The sequence below is a fragment of the Papaver somniferum genome, chromosome 6, assembly GCF_003573695.1.
Source record: "Papaver somniferum cultivar HN1 chromosome 6, ASM357369v1, whole genome shotgun sequence".
Lineage (NCBI taxonomy): Eukaryota > Viridiplantae > Streptophyta > Magnoliopsida > Ranunculales > Papaveraceae > Papaver > Papaver somniferum.
This window is the reverse complement of record NC_039363.1, coordinates 80,631,411-80,654,511: the sequence shown is the minus strand read 5'-3', so window position 1 is coordinate 80,654,511 and position 23,101 is coordinate 80,631,411. Positions and strand designations below refer to the sequence as shown.

The 23,101-nt window shown below is 37.3% G+C and overlaps 1 protein-coding gene across 1 annotated transcript; it reads left to right on the top strand.

The window, feature by feature from the left end:
* Positions 1-20,241: 20,241 nt before the first annotated feature.
* LOC113288134 (OBERON-like protein) lies at positions 20,242-22,919 on the top strand. The gene is made up of 3 exons (XM_026537091.1): positions 20,242-20,412; positions 20,579-21,759; positions 22,098-22,919. Exons 2-3 carry the CDS (start codon positions 20,628-20,630, stop codon positions 22,658-22,660), a joined length of 1,695 nt encoding a protein of 564 aa, XP_026392876.1. The 5' UTR covers positions 20,242-20,412; positions 20,579-20,627; the 3' UTR covers positions 22,661-22,919.
* Positions 22,920-23,101: the final 182 nt, after the last annotated feature.

The following is a 23,101-nucleotide window of genomic DNA, read 5'->3' as shown; positions in this document are numbered from 1 at the left end:
GACGATATCAAAAACCAATACCCAAGTGTCAATCAATTTAATCAACAACCAAAGGTTGCATTCACAATTGATTAAACTTACGCACAACCTGTGGTATTTCAATTATACAAACAAATATAATGCGGAAAAGAAATAACACAGACACCTGAAATTTTGTTAATGAGGAAACCGCAAATGCAGAAAAACCCGGGGTACCTAGTCCATATTTGAACACCAAACTGTATTAATCCGCTACAGACACTAGCCTACTACCAAGCTAACTTCGGTTTGGAATGTAGTTGAGCCCTAACCAATCTCACACTGATCAAGGTACAGTTGTGTTCCTTAAGCCTCTTGAACCACGCCGGATTCTGCGCACTTCATTCCCTTAGCTGATCTCACCCACAACTAAGAGTTGCTACGACCCAAAGTCGAAGACTTGATAAACAAATCTGTCTCACAGAGATAAGTCTATTAAATAGATAAATCTGTCTCCCACGGATATACCTATGAGTTTTGTTCAGTCTTTTGATAAATCAAGGTGAACAAGAACCAATTGATAAACCAGACTTATATTCCCGAAGAACAACCTAGTATTATCAATCACCTCACAGTAATCTTAATCGATTAACGAAACAAGATATTGTGGAATCACAAACGATGAGACAAAGATGTTTGTGACTACTTTTCAATCTTGCCTATCAGAGAATAAATCTCGAGAAAATCTTAAAGAAGATAGTACTCAACACGATAAAAAACAACAAGATCATAACATGCAACTACAGAGAAGATAGTTGGGTCTGGCTTCACAATCCCAATGAAGTCTTCAGGTCGTTAACCTACAAGGTTTCGTGAAAAACCTAAGGTTAAAGGAGAATCGACTCTATTCGCAACTAGTATCACACAGGAGGTGTGGGGATTAGGTTTACCATTTGATAGAATTCTCCTTTATATAGTCTTCAAATCAGGGTTTGCAATCAATGTTACCTTGGTAACAAGCATTCAATATTCACCGTTAGATGAAAACCTGATTAGATTCAAGCTAATATGTTTCAACCGTTAGATCGAACTTAGCTTGTTATACACAAATGAAATGTATCATCATTTAGATAAAGGTAACGTACCTAAACGTGTACACTTAGTTGGTTCAACAATAGTTAACCAACGGTTAGCCATATGGGCACTCTCATGTCAACCTTATTCATCTTTATCATAACTAGTTCAAATGACTCAAATGAAACTAGTTAGAGAGTTATTCAATTGTTTATATTCTCATAGAAGTATACAAGACACAATTGAAGAAATATCGATTTTGATTCACTCGAATCATTTCATCAACATTATATCCACGGTTTGCAAAATATTGCATTCCTTATTATATAAATGTATTAGTTCATAAACAAACCGATTTTAGACCATAACCTACTTAAGTATGCAAATGGGTACGCATACCTAAGTAGCCAGACTGAGTTTGGTTACGCCAGTACGCGTACCAGTATGCATACCATTTCACTCTTCCAAACTCCAGCAGAAATTCACGTAACTCGAACTTCCGCAAGTACGCATACGCATAATTAGTTCCCGAACTTCCAACAAACAACCAGTACGCGCACGGGTACACATACCATGGTTCCGACTTTACCCAAATGGGAATACACACTTTGTTTATATCCAATAATGGTTACATGTTCTAAACCCTCATTTCAATCATTGAAACATTCTTGGAAAATGACAATAGAACACAAACTATTAGCTTCAAAGCAATTTTCAAGTGATGATCAATACGAAACATTCCGAGTCTACATCAAATGACTGTCTCACACAAATTATGTAAGATGTTACAAGGCGATTTTTCACATGATCATCTTTTGACTTTCGTCAAGAATAAATGATGAACTTGGTTAAAGAGAAATCTAACCAATACATATTTCAAAAAATAGATAAGCGAGATAAACTCGGCTCGAAATACCAAATGTGTATAATTGAAGTCTATATAACAATATGATTTTTTGTCTCAAATAGGAGATAGAGTAGATAGACTTTTGAGTGATAGATGAGTTCAAGTCTCCACATACCTTTTGTTGATCAAGTTCCACAAGTTACCTTGAGTAGTTCTTCGTCTTCATTCGATGAACGCCGTGAAGTCTAAAGCTCAACTACACTTACTATCATAATCCGAGACTTAGATATAAGTAGACTAGATATCAAGACTTATAGTTTTGGCAACTAAACTTGACAAACAATCTTAAGATAGGAACGCTTGCGAGTTCGACCGAGCAGTGCTCTAACACTTTTGTTGATGAAGTTCCTCCAAGTTCTTCGGTAGATCTTCTTCTTCAATTGGTGAACATTGTGAAGTCTAAGCTCAACCACACACTTTTATCCTAATGTAAGACATAGTTATAAGTAAACTAGAAATCAAGTATATAGTTTTAATCAACGAAACTTGACAAATAAGCTTGAGATAGCAACGCTTGCGAGTTCGACCGAGCAGTGCTATAACAGATACTATTTGTCCTTTGTGTGGTGCTCAATATGAAACCATGCAACATTTTTTTATAAAATGTGATTTATCCAAGATAATCTGGTTTGCCATGGATAATAATCTTGCATCTTCTTTGAAATTTGTTGATTTCCTGGTTTTGCTACAACTTTTGTTTACTTCACCTAATTTTCATGAAAATGCAGTGCAAGTAAGAATCAGGTATGTCTCTTATATTATTTGGTACATTTGGAAACTTAGTTGTTCCATAGTTTTCCAGAAAATACAATTTAGACATGTGGAGTTTGTATCCACTTTAAACCAATTTATAACAGAATGTGACGATTTAGTGTTGAGAGAACAACATATCTCTATTGATAGCCATAATGTTACCAAATGGTCACCTCCTATTGATACAATGTTAAAATAAATTTGTAAGGACCCCCAAGCATGTCACCGCTATTAGATCGGTCAAGAGATTAATTGGCCGCTAATGACTCGATTAACCGAGAAACACAAAAATGCAATGTTTTAGTACTACAAGGATCAAAATTCAGACCTGCCCATGCAATCATCTCGTAGAAACATATATGAATTCTGGGGGAGAAGTACCTAGCCGTAATTCTGGTATAGATCTCAATCGGTGGCATTGATTGATAGATAGATCCTCAAGCACATGGAAATAATAATGAATATGAATTATAATTAATAGAAATTAATCTAAAAATAAATCAATTTGAAACTAGAATTATTAGATAGGTCTCGAAAAGTTAGGCGAAATGGACTATTATTCGGATACCAGACCAAGAAGACATCATCTGATTTGTTATAAGGGTAAAATAATAGTTTTACAGCGAATATGAGCCACTCTTTTATTCTAAATAGCATTTTTATCTTTTGGCTGCCCTTATCCAATAGGTGTCCCGGTAACATCCTTGGTCTTATCGACACCAAATCGAGAAGAAAGTCATTTCTTCCCACTTCTTCTTTTACTTTCCTCTCTTATGTTTTCTTCTTTCCTTATTCCTGTCGATTTCAAATCGAATAAGTGAGCTTGTTTGATGCGAGTGATTGGAAGAATATTATCAACTTGATGAATCAAAGGAGTAGGTGATAATGTTGTGGTTGTCTGAGCACGGGATGAAGAAGATAGAGTTGCTACTATTAATCAGTTAATTACGGTTTTAAGTTTGAGCTGGAAAATTGAATGAATCTGTAAATAATTCAAGTGTTGATAGATGAAGAAAACTTGGGTTGATATTTAATTGAAGTTCTGAAGTTGTGATCTCAATGAATTGAAGAAATTTGGGTTTGTTGAGAGATTTCAGAAATATTAGACAAGCATTTATTGGAATTATGAAAACCAAATTTTGCCATTCATTGCATATCTTGAGAATATTTTCGGTTTTGGAAATTCCTTGGTGTCCAAACATCCTCGGTCTAATACCTAAGTTTGCATTTCTAGCAAACCGTCCTAAGAGCCAGACAAACTTCATTTCTTGTTGTTTCTGGTGGAGCCGTATATTCGGAGAGGGAAGTATCCTAATTAGGTGAAATCTCTTACGACTGCTCGTTTAAAGACTTTTGTGGGATCAAGAAGCTCTACGAGTACCGTTGGTGGAAACTACACATTGACGAATGGTTGTTTAAACTTTGATTTCACCTAGTTTGTTTATTCTTGAGAATCTTCTCTTCTGATATCAGATTCACTCAAACTAGATCAGAGTATCGACGAGATATTTAGAATTGTTTGTAGATCTAAAGACATCTTGTGATAATCCATTATTAACAGACTCTGTTATGCGCGTGATTGATCACAAGAGATTCAAGTGGTCTTGTGCAGGTTATTGAAGATTAAAGAAGATTTTTTATTGGTTTTCATATCTTGTGAATTTGTGTCCCCAAACCTTGATCGGCTGGGATCCAACTAGAATCGGATTTATTCGATTGATTAGTTGAGTGAAACCGGCATTCACAATATATCTCTTTGATATTTATTTTGATTGAATGTGAATCTATACTTGACTATTTCGGTAGTTAAAGTTAGATTGATCTAACCAGGCAAAGGAGTTTATTAGATTAAACGGAAGAGCCTTTGTCAACGACTCATATATATCTTATAGCAAAGATTGATTAGAGTGGTTACCAAACATATTCTTCCTTTGCTATTTACAATACGATCCAAAGTACTCGCTATTCACGTGTGTGACTCTAGAAGTCGAAGGCACAAGGATACTGAGGGAACTAGCTAGGGGTAGTATGCTTGGTCTCAACTATACGCAGTTGATGAGTGCCAAATATTATATATATTTATCCCTTTTTATTGGCATCTAACTCATCTTTTATGCATTAATTCTACATTTTATCCCATATTCTGTATTTTCATTGTTTTCAAGAATAAATATTTTTCTTACTTAATTTTTGCATTTTTAGGGAATAAATAAAGTTTGGATGAGTTGCGGAGCGAAAAGAGCAGAAAAATAGTGAAAAGTCGGGAGGAATTACGCAAGGAAGCTGTGAAGAATGATGTGCGGAAGACCAAAAAGGGTAGAAATGGGCTTTAAGAAGAAATTTGTTCTTAAAGAAGAAGTTGGCTCAAGATTTTCCAAGCCCAAACTCATTTCTCAAACCCATATTCTAAACCCAAAATCCTAAAACCCAAATCCATACCCGTCTCGGATTTCAGCCGTCAGATTTATTCTCAGAAACATCCTACGGTCGCTCCCTTGCTGTGCATCAAAGTTTGATATATCTGCTTCACACTACAGTACCTAACTCCATCAAATGCCGTTCGTTTCATTGTATCCCTTCATCCGACGGTCGCTCCTCGCCTGCCTCCGAATCGCCGTCAGATCTACCTACCATCTTCTCATCCTACGACCCGGATCGCATAACATCTTCACTCGCTGCAACTGCCAAACACCCTAACATCCGAGCCATATACCCCTACCAAACACCCCCTTCTCCTTCTTCCATCGACCTCTTCCCCTCCATGCCTGTTGCAGACCACCACCACCTTCTCCACCTGCTATGCCTTCACCACCACCACTCCCTACGCCACCAAACCATCCCTAAACCTAAACCCATCATTGCCAACACGTCCTATTTCTTTATCAACCACTAATTTCTCCAATTTCTCACCTTTCTTCTCACTGAAACCCTAGGTGAGAAATTGGGGATATAAGTGATGTTAAAGCAGAAATTGAAGCAAGAGATGAACCAGGAGAAGAAATTGGAGAGTGGGTCGACGAGTTGGAGTGAATATCTCATCTGAATTAGGTAAATCAATTTTACCTAATTTCTGTTTTTTGGGGAAAGTTGCTGGAACCTAAATTGGATTTTTGGAGTATATATTTGTATAATTATGTTGTATCTAAAAAGAGGAGATATCTCTCTGGACTAGCCAGAAGAGAATTGAAACAATTTTATTTTGCAATTCCAAATTCCAGTTCTTTATGCAGTTAACAGTTGATTGTGTATGTTGTTTTGATTTATCTTCAATGCTGTATATTGTGTTTAGATTATCATATGTGATGAATGTTAATGTTGTTTACATGCTTAGCATGAGCTAAACTGCACTAGCTAAGGCTCAGATGAAGCCTAGTGCACTGTTAAATGATGAATTGCTAGGATAGTCGTCTTAATGCTTGTCTTGCTTGAGCAATGGGAAGAAGTCAGTGCTCTGATATGCCTGTGATTGACTGTGTTGTCAAAAGAAAGTCAATACTAGGGGCATATCAATGAGCAAGATGATTTTCCTCCCATTCTAATGTATGCTTAAGATCCTAATTTCAACCTAGAATTGCATTGCTTGATTAGGACACAAGGTGGATTCTAAGCCCTTAGCTTAGCCACAATCCCTTTTACAGTCACTTATAAATTCAGTTCTGTTTTGCTTCCTGTTCAGTTTATCTCCTTACCTGTTTTGCTTGTTTAATTTCTTGCAATTTGTAGCTGTTGTGCACTGAAATCAGTGCACAAACTCCCCCCTGCCCTTGGCTTACAGCCTTGGTTCCTTGCTGTTTTTATTACATGTCATTTGCTTTGCTTTGTTAACTGTTTTCCCATCTTTCCCATCTGCCATATTGCTTGCATCCTTCATTGACAGCTTAGGTTAAGTTTTTAAGCACTCCTATTCCCTGTGGACTGATCCCTCTCTTACCTTCTATACTAAAACTTGGCCTTGTATACTTGCAAGTCTTTTGTGTGTCTTTTCTAATCACACTTGGTAAGAGGACTTATAGGTTGATAAATAAAAGATTTTGGTGTATTTGGGTACCCTCATCTTCTCAGAGTAGTTCATGTACTTATGTTAATTGATGAGTGCCAAATAGTGCATAATTTTATATGGTTTTACTGGCAATTATCTCATCTTTTGTGCGTTAAATACTCATATTATCCCAAATTCAGTATTTTCATTGTTTTCAAGAATAAATACTTGTGCTGATTAATTTTGTGTTTTTAGGTACTAAATAAAGATTGGATGAATTAAGAATCCAAAAGAGCAGAGAAATGGTGGCCAGTGACAACGGAAGAGTGACACAAAGCTCCCGCTAAAAGGCAGTGAAGAACGTAAAGGAAGTATCACGCAAAAAGCAGCCGCAATCCTCTTGCGCATCAATGGCAGTCCGCTTGCACTCGTTCCGCAAGACGCTTGCAAGACCTAAATCGAGCAGTGGGCTTGGTAGAGAACCCAAAAATCCAAACCTGTATCCAGAACCGATACATCATAGTTTGATATAACTGCTCAACACCCCACAACTCCTTCAACAAAACATCAAAACCGATGCACCTACTTAACACCCTAGCCTCTCGTATTTCCTTCCCGATGCACAACCCCGTCTTCTTCTCCATTTCCTCTCACTCTCTACAGTACCAGCATCCCTCTTCCAACACCACCAACGTTCCACCTCATCTCACTCAACCACCACCATTAAACACCATTAAGCGTCTAACTCCATCTCTCTCAACCTTATCTCCTTATCAAGAACAGTAAACCTAGAAGTTAGGTTTGAGGGAGATAGAGTTAGGTTTATCTGTTACAGCTGGGGGAGCATCAATTCAATGAAGTTGCATAGAAATTGAAGATAGGGAAATTCAATAGAATATCGTTGGTGAGTTGTGTTCTTATTAATTGTCGAATTGAAGAAGGATTGGGAGAATTTTATGTATAAATAGAGCCTTCTTCTCTGTAAAAATTCATCCAAGTTAGCTGGGTCAATTGTCTAGTTTAGTACCATTGTGTTTGCATCTTGTTAATCATGTTCTAATTACTTTTGCTAGGGTTTATATGAAGCCCTAGATTACTATACTTTGTTATTCATGCTAATGGTAATAACCTTGTTGTGCTTAAATGATTTAGAATAACATTCAATATTAATGCTTCAACACTTTACTTTCACAGTGTATGTCATGCATCCATTGTAGTTAGAATAATCCCGTGTCATAGTGCTGCAGCTCATGCTTAATCACTTATATTGATCTTTTGATTAGTTGTGCCTTAAACAGACAATTAATGCTTAGGGTGAATACCTTAGTTGTGATTGGACTATTCATATTAGAGACACCTGATAGACGCATTTATGTGTATAATATGTCTCTATTGTATGTATTGTTAGTGCTCAATTTTGTATTTATTGTGTTCTTTTATGTCTTTGTAGGAATTTTTAGATAAATAAGCCCTTGCGGCGAAATGGGCTCAAAAAGCAGTGTTTTACACCCCGGAGAAATGTATCGTAGGCACCCCAGAAATGCACCGGAAGAACCCCAGAAATGTCTCGGAGGAACCCCAGAAAAATTACTGTTTCAGCCCCAAAAATTACTATTTCCACCCAAATTGCTAAGGGGACACCACTATTTGCTAAGGGGACACCATATTCACGATTCAAAAAAAAATGAATTTGGCGGGAAGAAAACATGCAGACACTGTTGAAGTTTGGTCGGATTGTTGGAGGAATTCTAGCGAGATTCAATCGCTGGAAATTATTGGGTTAAGCCTGTTAAGGCTAAACAGGCCGAATGCAAATGATTTTAGCGATCAAGTTGGGCTGAAATGACCGGGAGAGAAGATCAAAGTCCAAACAGGGGATAGCAATATTTTTGGAAACAGAGAGAGAATATCGAGTTCTCTGTTGGGTTTGTGGAAGATACTCGAGTAAAGAGGGAATATATGGTACCTATATCGAATCCTAGAAGATTGAAAAAACGAAATATCTGCCATTAATGCGTGAACAGAGTCCACAGGGAAAGAAACATCGAATATGGCTGTGAAGAATATTGGAAGATATTCGGGATTAAATCAAGGATATTTTGAAGGTTGTTGGGTATAAAAGGACCCCTTGGGTTTAGTAGAGAGGCGGTCGAGAGTTGGGAGGAGAGAAGGAACGCTGCAGAATCGAGAACCATGATTTCTCTCTGCTGCTGCTGCCGCCATTGATGAAGATGAAGAACACGAAGAACGGACTCGCAGTAGCAGTCGTTTATCAACAGCGTCTAAGACGCACACCCGTGGGTCGTAGTTAGTCGTACAACAGCAGTTATCATTTATCGTTCTTCTTGTAACAGCTGGACAAGCGCCTTTGCAACAGTTATTTCTGTTGCGATTTTTCTGTTCAATTGTTTTACACCTTTTCATCATTTGTAAACCACTTTTTGAGCAATAAATAATTATTTTGAGAGCATTTTTACTATGATGAGCTAAAACCCAACACTGGGACGACGGAGGAGGCCAAACTTCATACTTGGGGTAATTTCATTAATTCTTTTTAAGACTTTTGCATTAATTTAAAATTGAAATATGATTTGAATTAATTGGTTGTTATTTAATTTGATGATGTATGCTTGGCTTAGGTGTTTTGATACATCATGCTTAGGACTTACAATCAATGTTTTGAAAATCTACTTTGGCAAAATAAGAGTCCATATAATTTATGTTTTGAGCGATTATTGTTGAGAATAAATCATTGAGCCCTATGTTATGAAAATTGGCCGAATCATTAGTCCCAGTACCTCTCGCCCACTGTGACAAATATTGTGTATATATTTTTATTTTTAAATCTTTACAAGTCCGAGCAACGAACTTTTACTACCACTTTCAAGACTTCAACAAAATGGCGCCGCCGACGCGGACTTGTATATAGATTGATTTATTTTTTTTAGGTTTATTATTTTTTTAGAATTGTTTTTTCCTTTTTACGTTTCTTTTTGTCTTTATTTTGCAGGTTCAAAGTGAAAACTAAGGACTTGGAGAGGAAAAATCTTAAAGCGAAAAGCGAAAAGAGAAGAAAAAAAGGACAATTTTAGGATTTAATTTTTAATTTTTAATTTGTAATTTATTTTTTTTAGAGTGTGTGAGGAAAACTGTAATTTTTTTTATTTTTTTTTATTTTTTTTTAACCCTACGGAAGGGTATTATTATTAAAAAAAAAAAAAAATTATTATATAAACTGTGTGCAGGGAAGGACGACGATTACTATATCGTCTCGGCCCCTCGGGTTCGCACACGGCATAGGAGTCGTGGCCCGAGTCGACGACAACGGTTCATCGCCCGTCTGGTACGGGAGGTAAGTCCAATCGAAACACCCGCAAATCTCCTGCAAGCGGGTTACTGTCTGCCTTAAGGTGATAATTGTTTGAGGACGAACCGGACTGTCTTTATTTTCCTAATAAAGGGCAAGGCCTGGCCTAAACAAGATAAGGGTTCGGATTTCATCACCGTTCCCTTCTTGCCCGCCTTAGGAAAACGAAACCTAACGCGAACCCAAGCTTAAATTTGTAATAGAACGAGACCGATAGGGTAACGAGCTTAATAGGAAACTCGTTCGAAAAATATTGGTTGCTCTTTAAGCACACTCCAAAGTTCATGATGGTTTCTGTGAGTTGAATGCGTGACTGCGCCCGCCTTGTGATAGCGGTGAGGCCTTGGGTATCAAAGCTCCACTGAGCTTCCCTCGCCTCAATTCAACTTACTTTGACTCGGATTGATTCCAGAGGGGTTTGCTCAAATTGCAACGAATTCCCTTTCGAAAGATAGAAGCTGGTCTAGAAACAATCTAAGTGGAGCCATCATGCTTTTTGTTTGCTAGAAATCTTTAGGTTTGTTTTGGTGGAGTCGAGTCGGCCTTGTTTGTGGTTGTGTAGAATTCCCTTGCAATTAAGAATGTCGAGTTGGTATGATAGAAGCCAATACAATGAATATCGACCTGAATTTGAATATGGACATCATCCTTTTTATGACCATGTTGGGAATAGTGGTTGGGAACGCCATCCTTTGGAAGGATATGGGTCATACCCTGGTGACCCAATTACTATCCACACATGCATCAGTCTTACGAGCAAGAAGATTATAGTACTAGTTCTTCGTCTCTAGAGGAGACAATCAAACTATTGAAAACTAGTCCCTATTATGATCCTTCTGAACCTGTTCTTCCTCTAGAAGAGTCTCTCAAACAATTAACTGAGAATACAAATAGGTTTGTGTTAGAAATGAATAAACAAAATGCACCCATGAGTGAACCTTTTATACACAATACCATAAGGAAGCCATGTGAGTCGATTCAAAAGCTTTTATTAGAGGCCCAGAACAGAACTGCTCAAGATAGTCTTAATTTCCAATATAGTGTTTCCAATAGTACCCTTGAAAATGAGGATAGTTGTTTTCCTAATTTAGAGGACGAGGTTAGAATTGGTAACACTACTTGTTTTGATAAGGTTCGATCTTTTTCATGTTATTATAGTGATGATTATGATGAGGATAGTATTGATGAAGAACATGAAATATGTAGGCATAGTGATCAGGAATTTGTTACTCCGATTGAGCTTTATAATGATAGTGTTGTTTCTAGTAAAAATCCAAATAATTTTAATAATTATTCACCTATTCAAAAGGACGAGGATTTAACTAGAGATACCACCGTTTTAGACGATGTAGTTCAAGATCCTCTAGCCTGCAGTATGTTGGATAATCCATTATTTGATGTGCCTATTAGTGAATCGTAGGAGGTAACTATGATTAAAACCTTAGTTTATGAGCCTTTCGCTGATAATCCTTTATATGATTGTGATGATGGTTTAGAGGAAAGAGTTTACCCTGAGAATACTGTTTTAGAATCTAGCGATTTAGAAACACTAGTCTTAGAAGATGATAAACTCGTAGAAATGAGTGAGGATGAACCCAACTTAGAAGAATCTATTGACCATTTCCAGGAATCTGATGACCTAGAAATTAGGGAAGTTGTGACTAATCTTTCTAGAGACACAGAAAACTCTAAGGGGGTGATTATCATTCTCCGTGTGTTTTAACTCTTAGTAAGTACCCTCCTGTAGGACTTGACATTTGTGCCTCAACCATCTTACAAGATTATCTTCATACACGTTTTTCCGAACCTAATGATGTCCAGAAAGAAGCTCAGTTGTTAGAAACCCATCCTCTGGTTGATGTGGTTAACCCAGGCTATGATACCAAGATTGACTTTGTTTTCCCACCAAAAACTTTTCAACCAATTGTGGGAACTTTTGATTTTAAGATGTGTCGGTTATTAAGTTTTGAGACTAAACCTAATCACTTTAGGATATTAGGGTCGACACATTTTCTTCAGGAAGACCACCTCTTTCATTGTGATCAGCTGTGTGAGTCAAATCTGATTGACTTAGAGGATCCCCAGTTATTCAGGTTGTTGTTATGTGCTTATAAGTTCTTAGTTGAGTTTTTCCAGACTCTAATACCTGAACCGGATCTTAGCTTTGAGGAAATCCAACCGATGAAAACCTGTTATCTAGACCCAGTTATAGAACCTGAACCTGAGCCACAACTAGATGTAGTTGTCTTAAACAAGGGTATGTTTGGCATCTTTTTGGTCTGTTGCAGTTTCCTCTTCTTGTGGGTAATACTTTTTGATCCAGATGACCCACAGTTATTCCGACTACTCTATATGATTCTATGAGGTGACTAATTCCTTCCGATGTCTGGCTGAAGACTTTAAACTTAGCACTTCTTGGGAGGTAACCCAATCTCATGCAACCCGGTAATATCCTTCCTTCACTCTTTTGCTTCAAATAGTAACTGTCTCTCCTTGTTCATGCTTTTAATTTCATCTTTAGAACATTGAGGACAATGTTAATTTTAAGTTTGGGGGTATGGGAGAAACTTTTTAGTTGCAATAAATAAACTCCAGAGCCTAGAAATTTACGCCTATTAAGGATAGCACTAACCAATCTAAGTGGATGGAAACATTTTTGTTTTAGGAGTTGAGGAACCAATCTGACTAGATGGAAACATCTATAGAGTATATTCATAAAAGCACAGAGCTCAGGTGTTAGCAATAACATGATAGTTTCGCCATATCTTGTCGAGTCCTTTTCACTTTCTATTTTTAGTTTTCTTTTGTTTCAAGTGATTTGGTGGGGCACACGATTCAAGTTGTTACCTTTGCTAGGATGAAATAGAGTGACTGAGTTACCTTTTCCAAAAAAAAAAAAAAAAATTAGACCAGACCAGTTAGACCAATCGGAATAAGTATTAACACTTGGATAGCAATATGCGTGTGTTCTCCCTGTTTCCGTCACCTAAGCAAGCGTGGAATGCAGGACCCGTGGGAACTATCGTGTAATCTGCTGACAAGAAGCATGCGCTTGGATCCAAAAGATCTATTCATGCCGTTAAGTTAAAAAAAAAAATGGTTATTGTTATGTGTAGTCAACTGCTGGTTCCCTTGTATTTGCCAGTTTGTTGATCTAGATTTAAGTTATTGACCACTGGTTCCCTTGTATATGCCAGTGTGTTAATATTAGTCAGACCGGTATCTCAGTCATTTAGGTTAGGTTCATCTTGGAAGAGGCCTTCAGACAGATATGGGAAACACCGTTCGCTTTTCAACCATCTACATTTTTCTTTTTCCATCTTCTTAATCTTTTCATGTGATTAGTCTGACTCCGAGTATGATGTCCATCGTGAAACTATCTTAGTAGAGCTCTGTCACTTATATGAATTTTAGTATGCTTGAGTGCAAACTCGTATACAACAATTGGAATTTCGCATCAGGGTTCTTCCTCTTAGAGTCAATAATTGTATGCCAACCAAGGAGGTTCTTTAGTGCTTTTCAAGGTTCTGCGTAGATATCTAGGGTCTGGAGTATTGGTTTTTTGTGGGTACACCTCTGATAAACCCACCCGAGATTAACTCGGTCACTTTTCAAGAATAAATTTTGCTCGAGGACTAGCAAATAATAAGTTTGGGGGTGTTGATAGACACATTTATGTGTCTAATATGTCTCTATTGTATGTATTGTTAGTGCTCAATTTTGTATTTATTGTGTTCTTTTATGTCTTTGTAGGAATTTTTAGATAAATAAGCCCTTGCGGCGAAATGGGCTCAAAAAGCAGTGTTTTACACCCCGGAGAAATGTATCGTAGGCACCCCAGAAATGCACCGGAAGAACCCCAGAAATGTCTCGGAGGAACCCCAGAAAAATTACTGTTTCAGCCCCAAAAATTACTATTTCCACCCAAATTGCTAAGGGGACACCACTGTTTGCTAAGGGGACACCATATTCACGATTCAAAAAAAAATGAATTTGGCGGGAAGAAAACATGCAGACACTGTTGAAGTTTGGTCGGATTGTTGGAGGAATTCTAGCGAGATTCAACTGCTCGAAATTATTGGGTTAAGCCTGTTAAGGCTAAACAGGCCGAATGCAAATGATTTTAGCGATCAAGTTGGGCTGAAATGACCGGGAGAGAAGATCAAAGTCCAAACAGGGGATAGCAATATTTTTGGAAACAGAGAGAGAATATTGAGTTCTCTGTTGGGTTTGTGGAAGATACTCGAGTAAAGAGGGAATATATGGTACCTATATCGAATCCTAGAAGATTGAAAAAACGAAATATCTGTCATTAATGCGTGAACAGAGTCCACAGGGAAAGAAACATCGAATATGGTTGTGAAGAATATTGGAAGATATTCGGGATTAAATCAAGGATATTTTGAAGGTTGTTGGGTATAAAAGGACCCCTTGGGTTTAGTAGAGAGGCGGTCGAGAGTTGGGAGGAGAGAAGGAACGCTGCAGAATCGAGAACCATGATTTCTCTCTGCTGCTGCTGCCGCCATTGATGAAGATGAAGAACACGAAGAACGGACTCGCAGCAGCAGTCGTTTATCAACAGTGTCTAAGACGCACACCCGTGGGTCGTAGTTAGTCGTACAACAGCAGTTATCATTTATCGTTCTTCTTGTAACAGCTGAACAACGCCTTTGCAACAGTTATTTCTGTTGCGATTTTTCTGTTCAATTGTTTTACACCTTTTCATCATTTGTAAACCACTTTTTGAGCAATAAATAATTATTTTGAGAGCATTTTTACTATGATGAGCTAAAACCCAACACTGGGACGACGGAGGAGGCCAAACTTCATACTTGGGGTAATTTCATTAATTCTTTTTAAGACTTTTGCATTAATTTAAAATTGAAATATGATTTGAATTAATTGGTTGTTATTTAATTTGATGATGTATGCTTGGCTTAGGTGTTTTGATACATCATGCTTAGGACTTACAATCAATGTTTTGAAAATCTACTTTGGCAAAATAAGAGTCCATATAATTTATGTTTTGAGCGATTATTGTTGAGAATAAATCATTGAGCCCTATGTTATGAAAATTGGCCGAATCATTAGTCCCAGTACCTCTCTCCCATTGTGATAAATATTGTGTATATATTTTTATTTTTAAATCTTTACAAGTCCGAGCAACGAACTTTTACTACCACTTTCAAGACTTCAACAACACCTTAGACATACAGAACTCCTGTTATCAGTTATAAGGACAAGAGAATTATCATTAGATGAATACCTAGTGTAAGTTAGTGGTGGATTTGGCTGCCCTAAAAGTGTTTATATTTGCATCCTACTGTACATTCTGTTTCATTGCTTTAGTTACTACCAACCTCTTAGTCGTATTGGCACAAACACCCCTTTGGTTACTCTCAATTTGAATCAATTTAGTAAGTCTTTAGCTTCAATTTTACATTCTTCAAGTCCCCGAGGATTGACCCGTGCTTTCCCTGTGTTGCATTAGGACATTGTGCACTTGCAGTTGTTATTGTAGGTATTGTTTCTAGACCTACCACTAATAATGGAGTTTATTGGTTTGCAAACTATTGGCAGTTCGCAAAGTAAGCCCAAGGGGTTTGTAAACCTTGGCAGTTCGCGAAGTCAGATTCAAGGGGTTTGCAAACCTACCCCCATTCTGTAACTCAGATGTAAAGGGTTCGCAAACCTCTACAGTCTTTGGAACTCATACTGGGTTAGGCATTACATACAAGTATGTGTACCTTTTCCCCAAGTGGTTCAAAGGCTCTCATAATTGATCTAAAATATTTCCAATAACCATAGACAATATATATTGTTGCTTGGGCAATTTCCAAATCGTCAAATTGAAAGAAAAAATAGTTTGTGAATAATAAATTGTTCTAACTAAGAGTTTTAAGGATCTATGAAAATCCATTCATTGAATCATATTTCGAGAGTTTAACCAAGACAAGCTTAAACTCGAAATTTCTTTTTTGCAATTTCAAATCTACTAAAACCATACAAAATAGTCTCATAAGATAGAATGGTAAATACCACGAGTGAATAGGATGGGCCAGTCTTCACATACCTCTTTATTGATGAAGTTCTCGCAAATGTCTTCGTTTGATCTCCAGTCTTCAACCTTTGAGGGTTATTCAATGATGTCTGATTACATCTACCATGCTCTAATCCTAGTTCGAGTCTTGACTTTAGTAGACTAGATATCAAGATATAATTTTGTACATCAAACACTGACAACACGTTTGAGATAGCAAAACTTGCGAGTTCGACCAGACGATGCTCTAACATATTCTTTTCATATTCGCAGTAAAACATCAAGAACTCCATTCATCTACCATAATCAAAATCTAGAACATGATAACGTAGATACACAATGTCGGTTGGTAAAACGACATTAAAGCAACAACAAACTCAACAGATGGAACTCAAAAAGAAAAAAATGATTAATGTCAATGACAGTCATCAAAACAAAATAGAAGAACATAAAACCTGAAGCAATCAAGAATAGAAGTCCCCTACAAAGATGAATGTTTAATTACTTACTTGGAACATCCGCGATAAAAGACAAAGCGAAGGAATATCAGATGAAAAGGGGAAAATATGTTAACCGAATAACAAAGAGAAATATCATTTTTATAAGCGTGATAGTAAAATGGATGGTCTTACCCCTCTTTCATTAGTCAAAAGCAGTTACTTTATATGTCAAAATATTAACATGACATTTTTTTTAAAGACATCAATTAAGGGTAAAAAGACGCATAAAATGTTTCCTGTCCAATCCCAAGCACTCAAACAAAGTAAAAAAGAACAACATAAGGTAGATATCCAATTAAATTAGCATGCATCCAATTGCATCCCAATACATAAGGATCCTTAGCCTTCAAATGAAGGACTGAAACTTAACAAGAATTTTTTTTGTTATGCTTAAGTATATACTCTAATTAACAACAACTGAAATTGAAGCTAGATCCAGCAAGTGTTTGGAGAATTTTATAATTTAGCCACACTGCTGATTTTGGTATAACTATGGACAATGACAAATTAGGGGTATCCGATGGTATTTCAACAAACCCAAATTCCTAAAACTACCCAAAAAGATATTTCAAATGCATTTTCTGATATCATATTTTTTATTTCCGAAAGTTTAATTCTTCGATTATCTATTGCGGACTTTCAATCCTGCTTCTGTCGCTTACTACGAGACTGTAAACAACGATTTCACAGGATTATTCAAACTTCTCAATTTATGGAAGTTTGTTGTCCTCCCGGTTTATCAGCGGATTCTATTTGTAGGAAATACCATCTAGTCCTGATGATAATATAATAGAGAGAGTCTAGTCCAGTTGACTCAGTCAACTGTCTGTTTGGTGCTTTTTGAAAAAATATTTTGCTCCTAAAAATTATGGTTTGGTCCTAGGGTGACGTCATGGATGTTGTAATTGTCATCTTGTAATGGCAAAAATACCCTTTTGGGACCATTACATCATCCACGACGTCACCCTAGGACATATATACTAAATTATCAAGAGAGAGGAAATCATTTTCAGATTTACTTCTCCCAACTCCATATTTTCAGATCTAGTTTCTCTCTCTATCTTTTTTCTTCTGTTTCTGCATAAACTATGAAGATTTGTGTGAGTTTTAGGGTTTTGATTTTGCAGAGATGATAAAGACGATGAGTATATAAAGATGATGAACAAGACGACGACTTGCGACAATATTCTTTGTTTTTCTTCTCTGTTTGATGTTGTTGCGGTTGAAGATGATGATGAACACGATGAAGATGATGAATACGACGATAGATTTATGTGTTTATTCGTCACAGGATTTTAACTTTTTCTGCTGCTGTCAAAGAAGATGAAGATTGAAACGAAGATGATGAAGACGATTTGATGTTTATTGCTGCTGTTTGATGACGATCGATGTTGCTGCTGCTATTGAAATCGATGAAGAAGATGAAGATTTGTGTGTTTAGGTTTTTATATGGAGTTCATTTCTGGAATGAATTCTGGTTTATATGTTTTATGAAAAAATAAACAGAAATTAACAGGAGTTCATTTTGACGAATGAACTGCTACAAGAAAATAAGTAAGAATTAACACGGAAGGGTAATTTTGTTTGTTTTAGATTTTTAAATTATTATGGACCAAATAGTAAAGACGTTTTCCCAAAGGACTAAACAGACATGTGACCACCTAAAAAAAGACCAAACGATATTTTTCCCATTCTATTTGGGCGAGTCCATGTTGTAATTCCTATGATATGACCATATGGTGGCTTTCCTCACTTCTGCCATGGTTTTAATTACCCACGTTCCATGTAGGTGAATATATCCAGTAGCAACAGGTCAACTCGGCTGTATTTAGGGGTGCACATATCCTACCCTTACCCGCCAATCCTACCCTATCCGCCAGTTTTTTAACCGTATCCTACCCTATCCACTATTTGGCGGGTAGGGTGACGGGTAAACATTATTTCATCCGCCAGTTAGCTAGTAGGGTGACGGATATAATCCGAAATTATCCTACCCTATCCGCTTACCCGCCTCATATATGTAAAAGACCAAATAATCCCTGTCCTTTTTTTCGTCTCGTGCCCATTGATCCGTTATTTTAAAACAAACAAGGGGTAAAATGTTAACTCCGTGTCTTTTGTCAAATCGATCTAAATCATCTAATACAGAAAAGATTTCTCGTTTTCTTCCACATCGTTTTCTCCTTAAACCATTTCTTTAATAGAATCTTAGATTCTCAGATAAATCTTTGAAGTACCAGAAAGAAAAAAAACGGTTATATTTTATATTTTGTGTATTGCAAAGATTCTCATTTTTTTCTATTTCTCTTTATCAGAAAAAATTAATTCATAAAACCTTGGTTCGTTGATACTGGTAGAAGAGAAATGATACATTCACTTTCACAATAGTAAACGTGAATATCAAAGTCCTCTTCGACGGAGGCGATGGTGAAACGCAACATTCCAGTACCACTTGACTGCCAGCAAAATAGAGCATCTCACCACCGTTTTAATGACCGTGAAGATATTAATTTTGTATATCAAAATATACCATTTGAAAAATAGTCAGATTCTTAATTGAACATGGAATTTCATCAGTGGCGTCCTTCATCACAAAAATACAACCCCCATAACTTATCTCACTCTTTATAAATAAAAGTGACTCAGCAAAACTGGGATGAACTATCGAAGTTTCTTTTCGTCTCTGTTTTCGGATGTTAGCATTTTACGGTTTTTTTTCCTCTCCAATTTATCCACAATTGCCACTATTTTATCAACATAATCAGAGAAAGATATCTCATATGTTATATCGATCTTTTGCAAGTTGCTTCTTAGACTTAGCACCTTATGCACGTCGGTCGGTATTCCCAGCTCTTGAATGTTGGTGGTGCTAGCTTGGAATGCAATTGGTTACAGGAGCATGTGATAAGTTATTCATTGTGAGCGAGGTGCAAAAGGAAAAACCAACGTTAACATTCAAATTAAGTGCAAGGTACTAACATTCTTACAATCATAACAACCTAACCGTTGCGGTTGTACACATAGCTAGATAGCGGATACTTCCTTTTTTCCACAGCCATTTATGATCTTGTACTTACACACACACAGTGAATAACCAAATTAGATCAAAACAACATCAACAAAATAAAATGCAAAATCAAATACAATACAATGTCATTCATCATTACGCAAGATCCACTTTCAGTTCTCCAACTGACCGCTGTTCTCATCCATCAAAAACCAAACACAAACCAGATTAAAACTCTATCCAGAAAAACTTACATCCTTATAAGCATTATATCAAACACCTTACCAGCAATAATCTTCTCCATAGTTTCACATCTTTAGCATTAAGTTCAGGCACCTTAATCTCTACATCATCTGGCTCTTTATCGTTTCCAGGTTCAATAACCTTAGAAATTCGCAAAAGAAAAAAAAAACAAAAACGATTATACCCGCCACCCTACCCTACCCGACCCGCCAGAGAATGGGTTGGGCAGGATCTTATCCGTTTAATGGCGGGTAGGGTGACGGGTAAAATTTTTCTTAACCGCCAGTAAACGGGTAGGGTGGCGGGTATAGGCCATATTCTACCCACCCTACCCGTTGTGGAGCCCTAGCTGTACTTTAACTAGGTAATAACTGGCTGTACAAGTTGTGCAAAGTAGTGTAATAACACCCGTTATCATTTTTTTCTTCTTCAAACGTGTTTCTCCGTTGACTAGGGTTTTCTTCCAATATCTTCTTTGCTCTGAAAGGGGGAAGCAAGAAAGAAAATTGAGGTAGATAAATCCAAGAGTTTCTCAACTTAAGACTCACAAATTTCTAAAGCTTAGCTGGATTTTCACTTGTTTGGTAAGTAATTTCTCTTTTCAGATCTCAGTTTGAGTCGTTTTCTACTTCAAAGTTTCAACCTTTATTCATTTTTGTGATCTTAATATATATTCTTGTAAACTGTTTTGTTCTTGAATTATACCAGTTGATGCAATTTTTTTAAGCAATATTTTTGGTTATCATGTAGGTTGATATTGTTGATTTGAAAATTAGAGTGAAGATTGAGATATATTTGAATGGAGGCTACACCTCCTAATAATAATTTCCCACACCAACCATCTCCAAGAATGTTACCTCCACGAAAGCAACCTAGAGATTTACAGACATCATTATCTCTAGATAATAGGGGGTCTCGTGGGTCTCCTGATTTACAAGAACCTGTATCAATTTCTGAACAAGTTCGTGCATCTCCGTCTGAAAGTGCGAGTTCGCGTGAAACATGGCCGACTAATGATAATGGAAAGAGGGTTGAAAATGAGAAAGAAGGAGAGAATGATTGTCCTGATCAGTCTGTTATTCGTCGGGTTTTTAGTTCTGATAAGTTATCTCTTCGGGATTTAGCCAAGGAAAGAGTTGAGATAATCTCAGAGAGGATGCACGTTTTGCCAGATGAGTTAGGGGAAGAGCTGAAGAGTGAGTTACGCGTCATTCTTGAAGGGACTGGTGGTTCTCAGCATAGAGAAGAGTATATGATTCTACAGAAACTTGTCCATAGTAGAGATGATTTGAATGCTATAACCTTAATGAGGGCGCATCGGGTACATCTCGAGATACTTGTTGCAATCAAAACAGGAATTCAGGCATTTTTGCATCCGAACATTAGTCTCTCTCAAACTTCACTCATCGAGGTATTTGTGTACAAGAGGTGTAGAAATATAGCATGCCAAAACCAGCTTCCAGCTGATGACTGTAGTTGTGAAATATGTACCAATAGAAATGGTTTCTGCAATCTTTGCATGTGTACGATATGTAACAAATTTGATTTTGAGGTGAACACATTCAGATGGATTGGTTGTGATTCGTGTTCTCATTGGACTCACACCGACTGTGCAATCCGTGAAGGGCAAGTGACCATGGGCACATGTGTTAAGAGTGGTGCAAGTCCCAGTGAGATGCTTTTCAGGTGCCGAGCTTGTAATAGGACATCGGAATTGTTAGGGTGGGTTAAAGATGTGTTCCAACACTGTGCACCTAGTTGGGACCGGGATGCTCTGATTAGGGAGCTTGATGTTGTCAGTAGGATCTTCCGCGGAAGTGAAGATCCAAGGGGGAGAAAGTTGTTTTGGAAGTGTGAGGAACTTGGAGAAAAGATGAAGTCTGGAGTAGCAGAAGCAATTGCGGGCAAAGTGATGATGTTATTCCTCCAAGGTATGTTTCCCTTAAATGATTAGCCTTTCTATATTTTAAATTCTTCAGTTGATTTCCTGAGCTTTTCTGTTCAAATAACTTATTAGCTTTATCCACCTACTAATCAGGGTTAGGTTAGATGATTATGTTTTCCTGCAGTTACTGTGTATGGATTGATTGTGAGGTGTTTCTGCCTCCTTCATTTTTAGGTCCAACGTTTTTCACTGACCCTGTAATGTTTTCGAAATAAACCGAATGAATCAGTTGTCAATTTCAGTTTTAACATGAAAACTAGGATAGACTTGACACTATGTGCTTTATCATCCTTCAACTTGATCACTTGTGTATTTGTCTTCCAGAGCTTGAGATAGACCCCATAAAGAACATAGAAGTAGAAGAAGGCGGCCATTTGATCGCACCACAGGAAGCTTGCAATAAGATTGCAGAAGTAGTACGGGAGACAATCCGGAAGATGGAAATGGTGGCTGAGGAGAAAATGCGGATGTTCAAGAAAGCCCGTCTAGATTTTGAGGCTTGTGACAAAGAACTTGAGGACAAGGTAAGGGAAGCGACAGAGATAAAGATGGACAAGCAAAGGAAAAAGCAGCAGATTGACGAGCTGGAGAGCATTGTAAGGCTTAAGATGGCTGAATCTGATATGTTCCAGCTCAAGGCCACTGAAGCGAGGGAGGAAGCTGAAAAGCTTCAGAGGATTATGCTTGCCAAAACTGAGAAAACGGAGGATTATACCAGTAGGTACCTCAAGCAACGGTTGAATGAGGCTGAGCTTGAGAAGCAGTATCTATTTGAGAAGATAAAGCTTCAGGAGAGTGCAAGAGCATCACAAAGCAGCAGCAGAGGTAGCGATCCGTCACAGTTGATTATGATGTCTAAGATCCAGGACTATCTGAAGAATGTTTAGAATCCCATCTCTCTTACTACCACTACAGTTGTTGGCTCACAGTTAGTCCCTTAAATAGTGGCTCAGTTGGTCCCTTCAATTGTGATAGTAATACCTCTATCTCGACTTGTTGCTATTCGGCTTGTAAAGCGTCAGTGTAACAGACTAATTATTTTCATGTTGTTGTTGTTGTCCACTGTGTTTATTCGCTTGTATACGCAACACCAAACATGCATTATGAAGCTTAAATCTTAAGTTATGGTATTCAAAGTTGCTGAAAGCCACTGTGTTTTGTACTTGAGTTATGACCAAGTGCTTCGTCAACCGATAATGTCACTGAGGTGTGCATCTTGTTGGACTATACAGCGTATCCACCTGCCATAGCACAAGACAAGACTTCTCATTTTATCAATTTGCCTTGGGGTTCGAAAAGAATTTACAGCATCTGATGTCTTTGTTCCC

What these genes read in the sequence shown, in the direction of transcription:
- LOC113288134 (XM_026537091.1), top strand. Translation starts at nt 20,628, where the DNA reads ATGGAGGCTACACCTCCTAATAATAATTTCCCACACCAACCATCTCCA. An exon ending in GATGATGTTATTCCTCCAAG is followed by an intron (nt 21,760 to 22,097) that starts GTATGTTTCCCT and finishes TTTGTCTTCCAG; the next exon opens with AGCTTGAGATAGACCCCATA.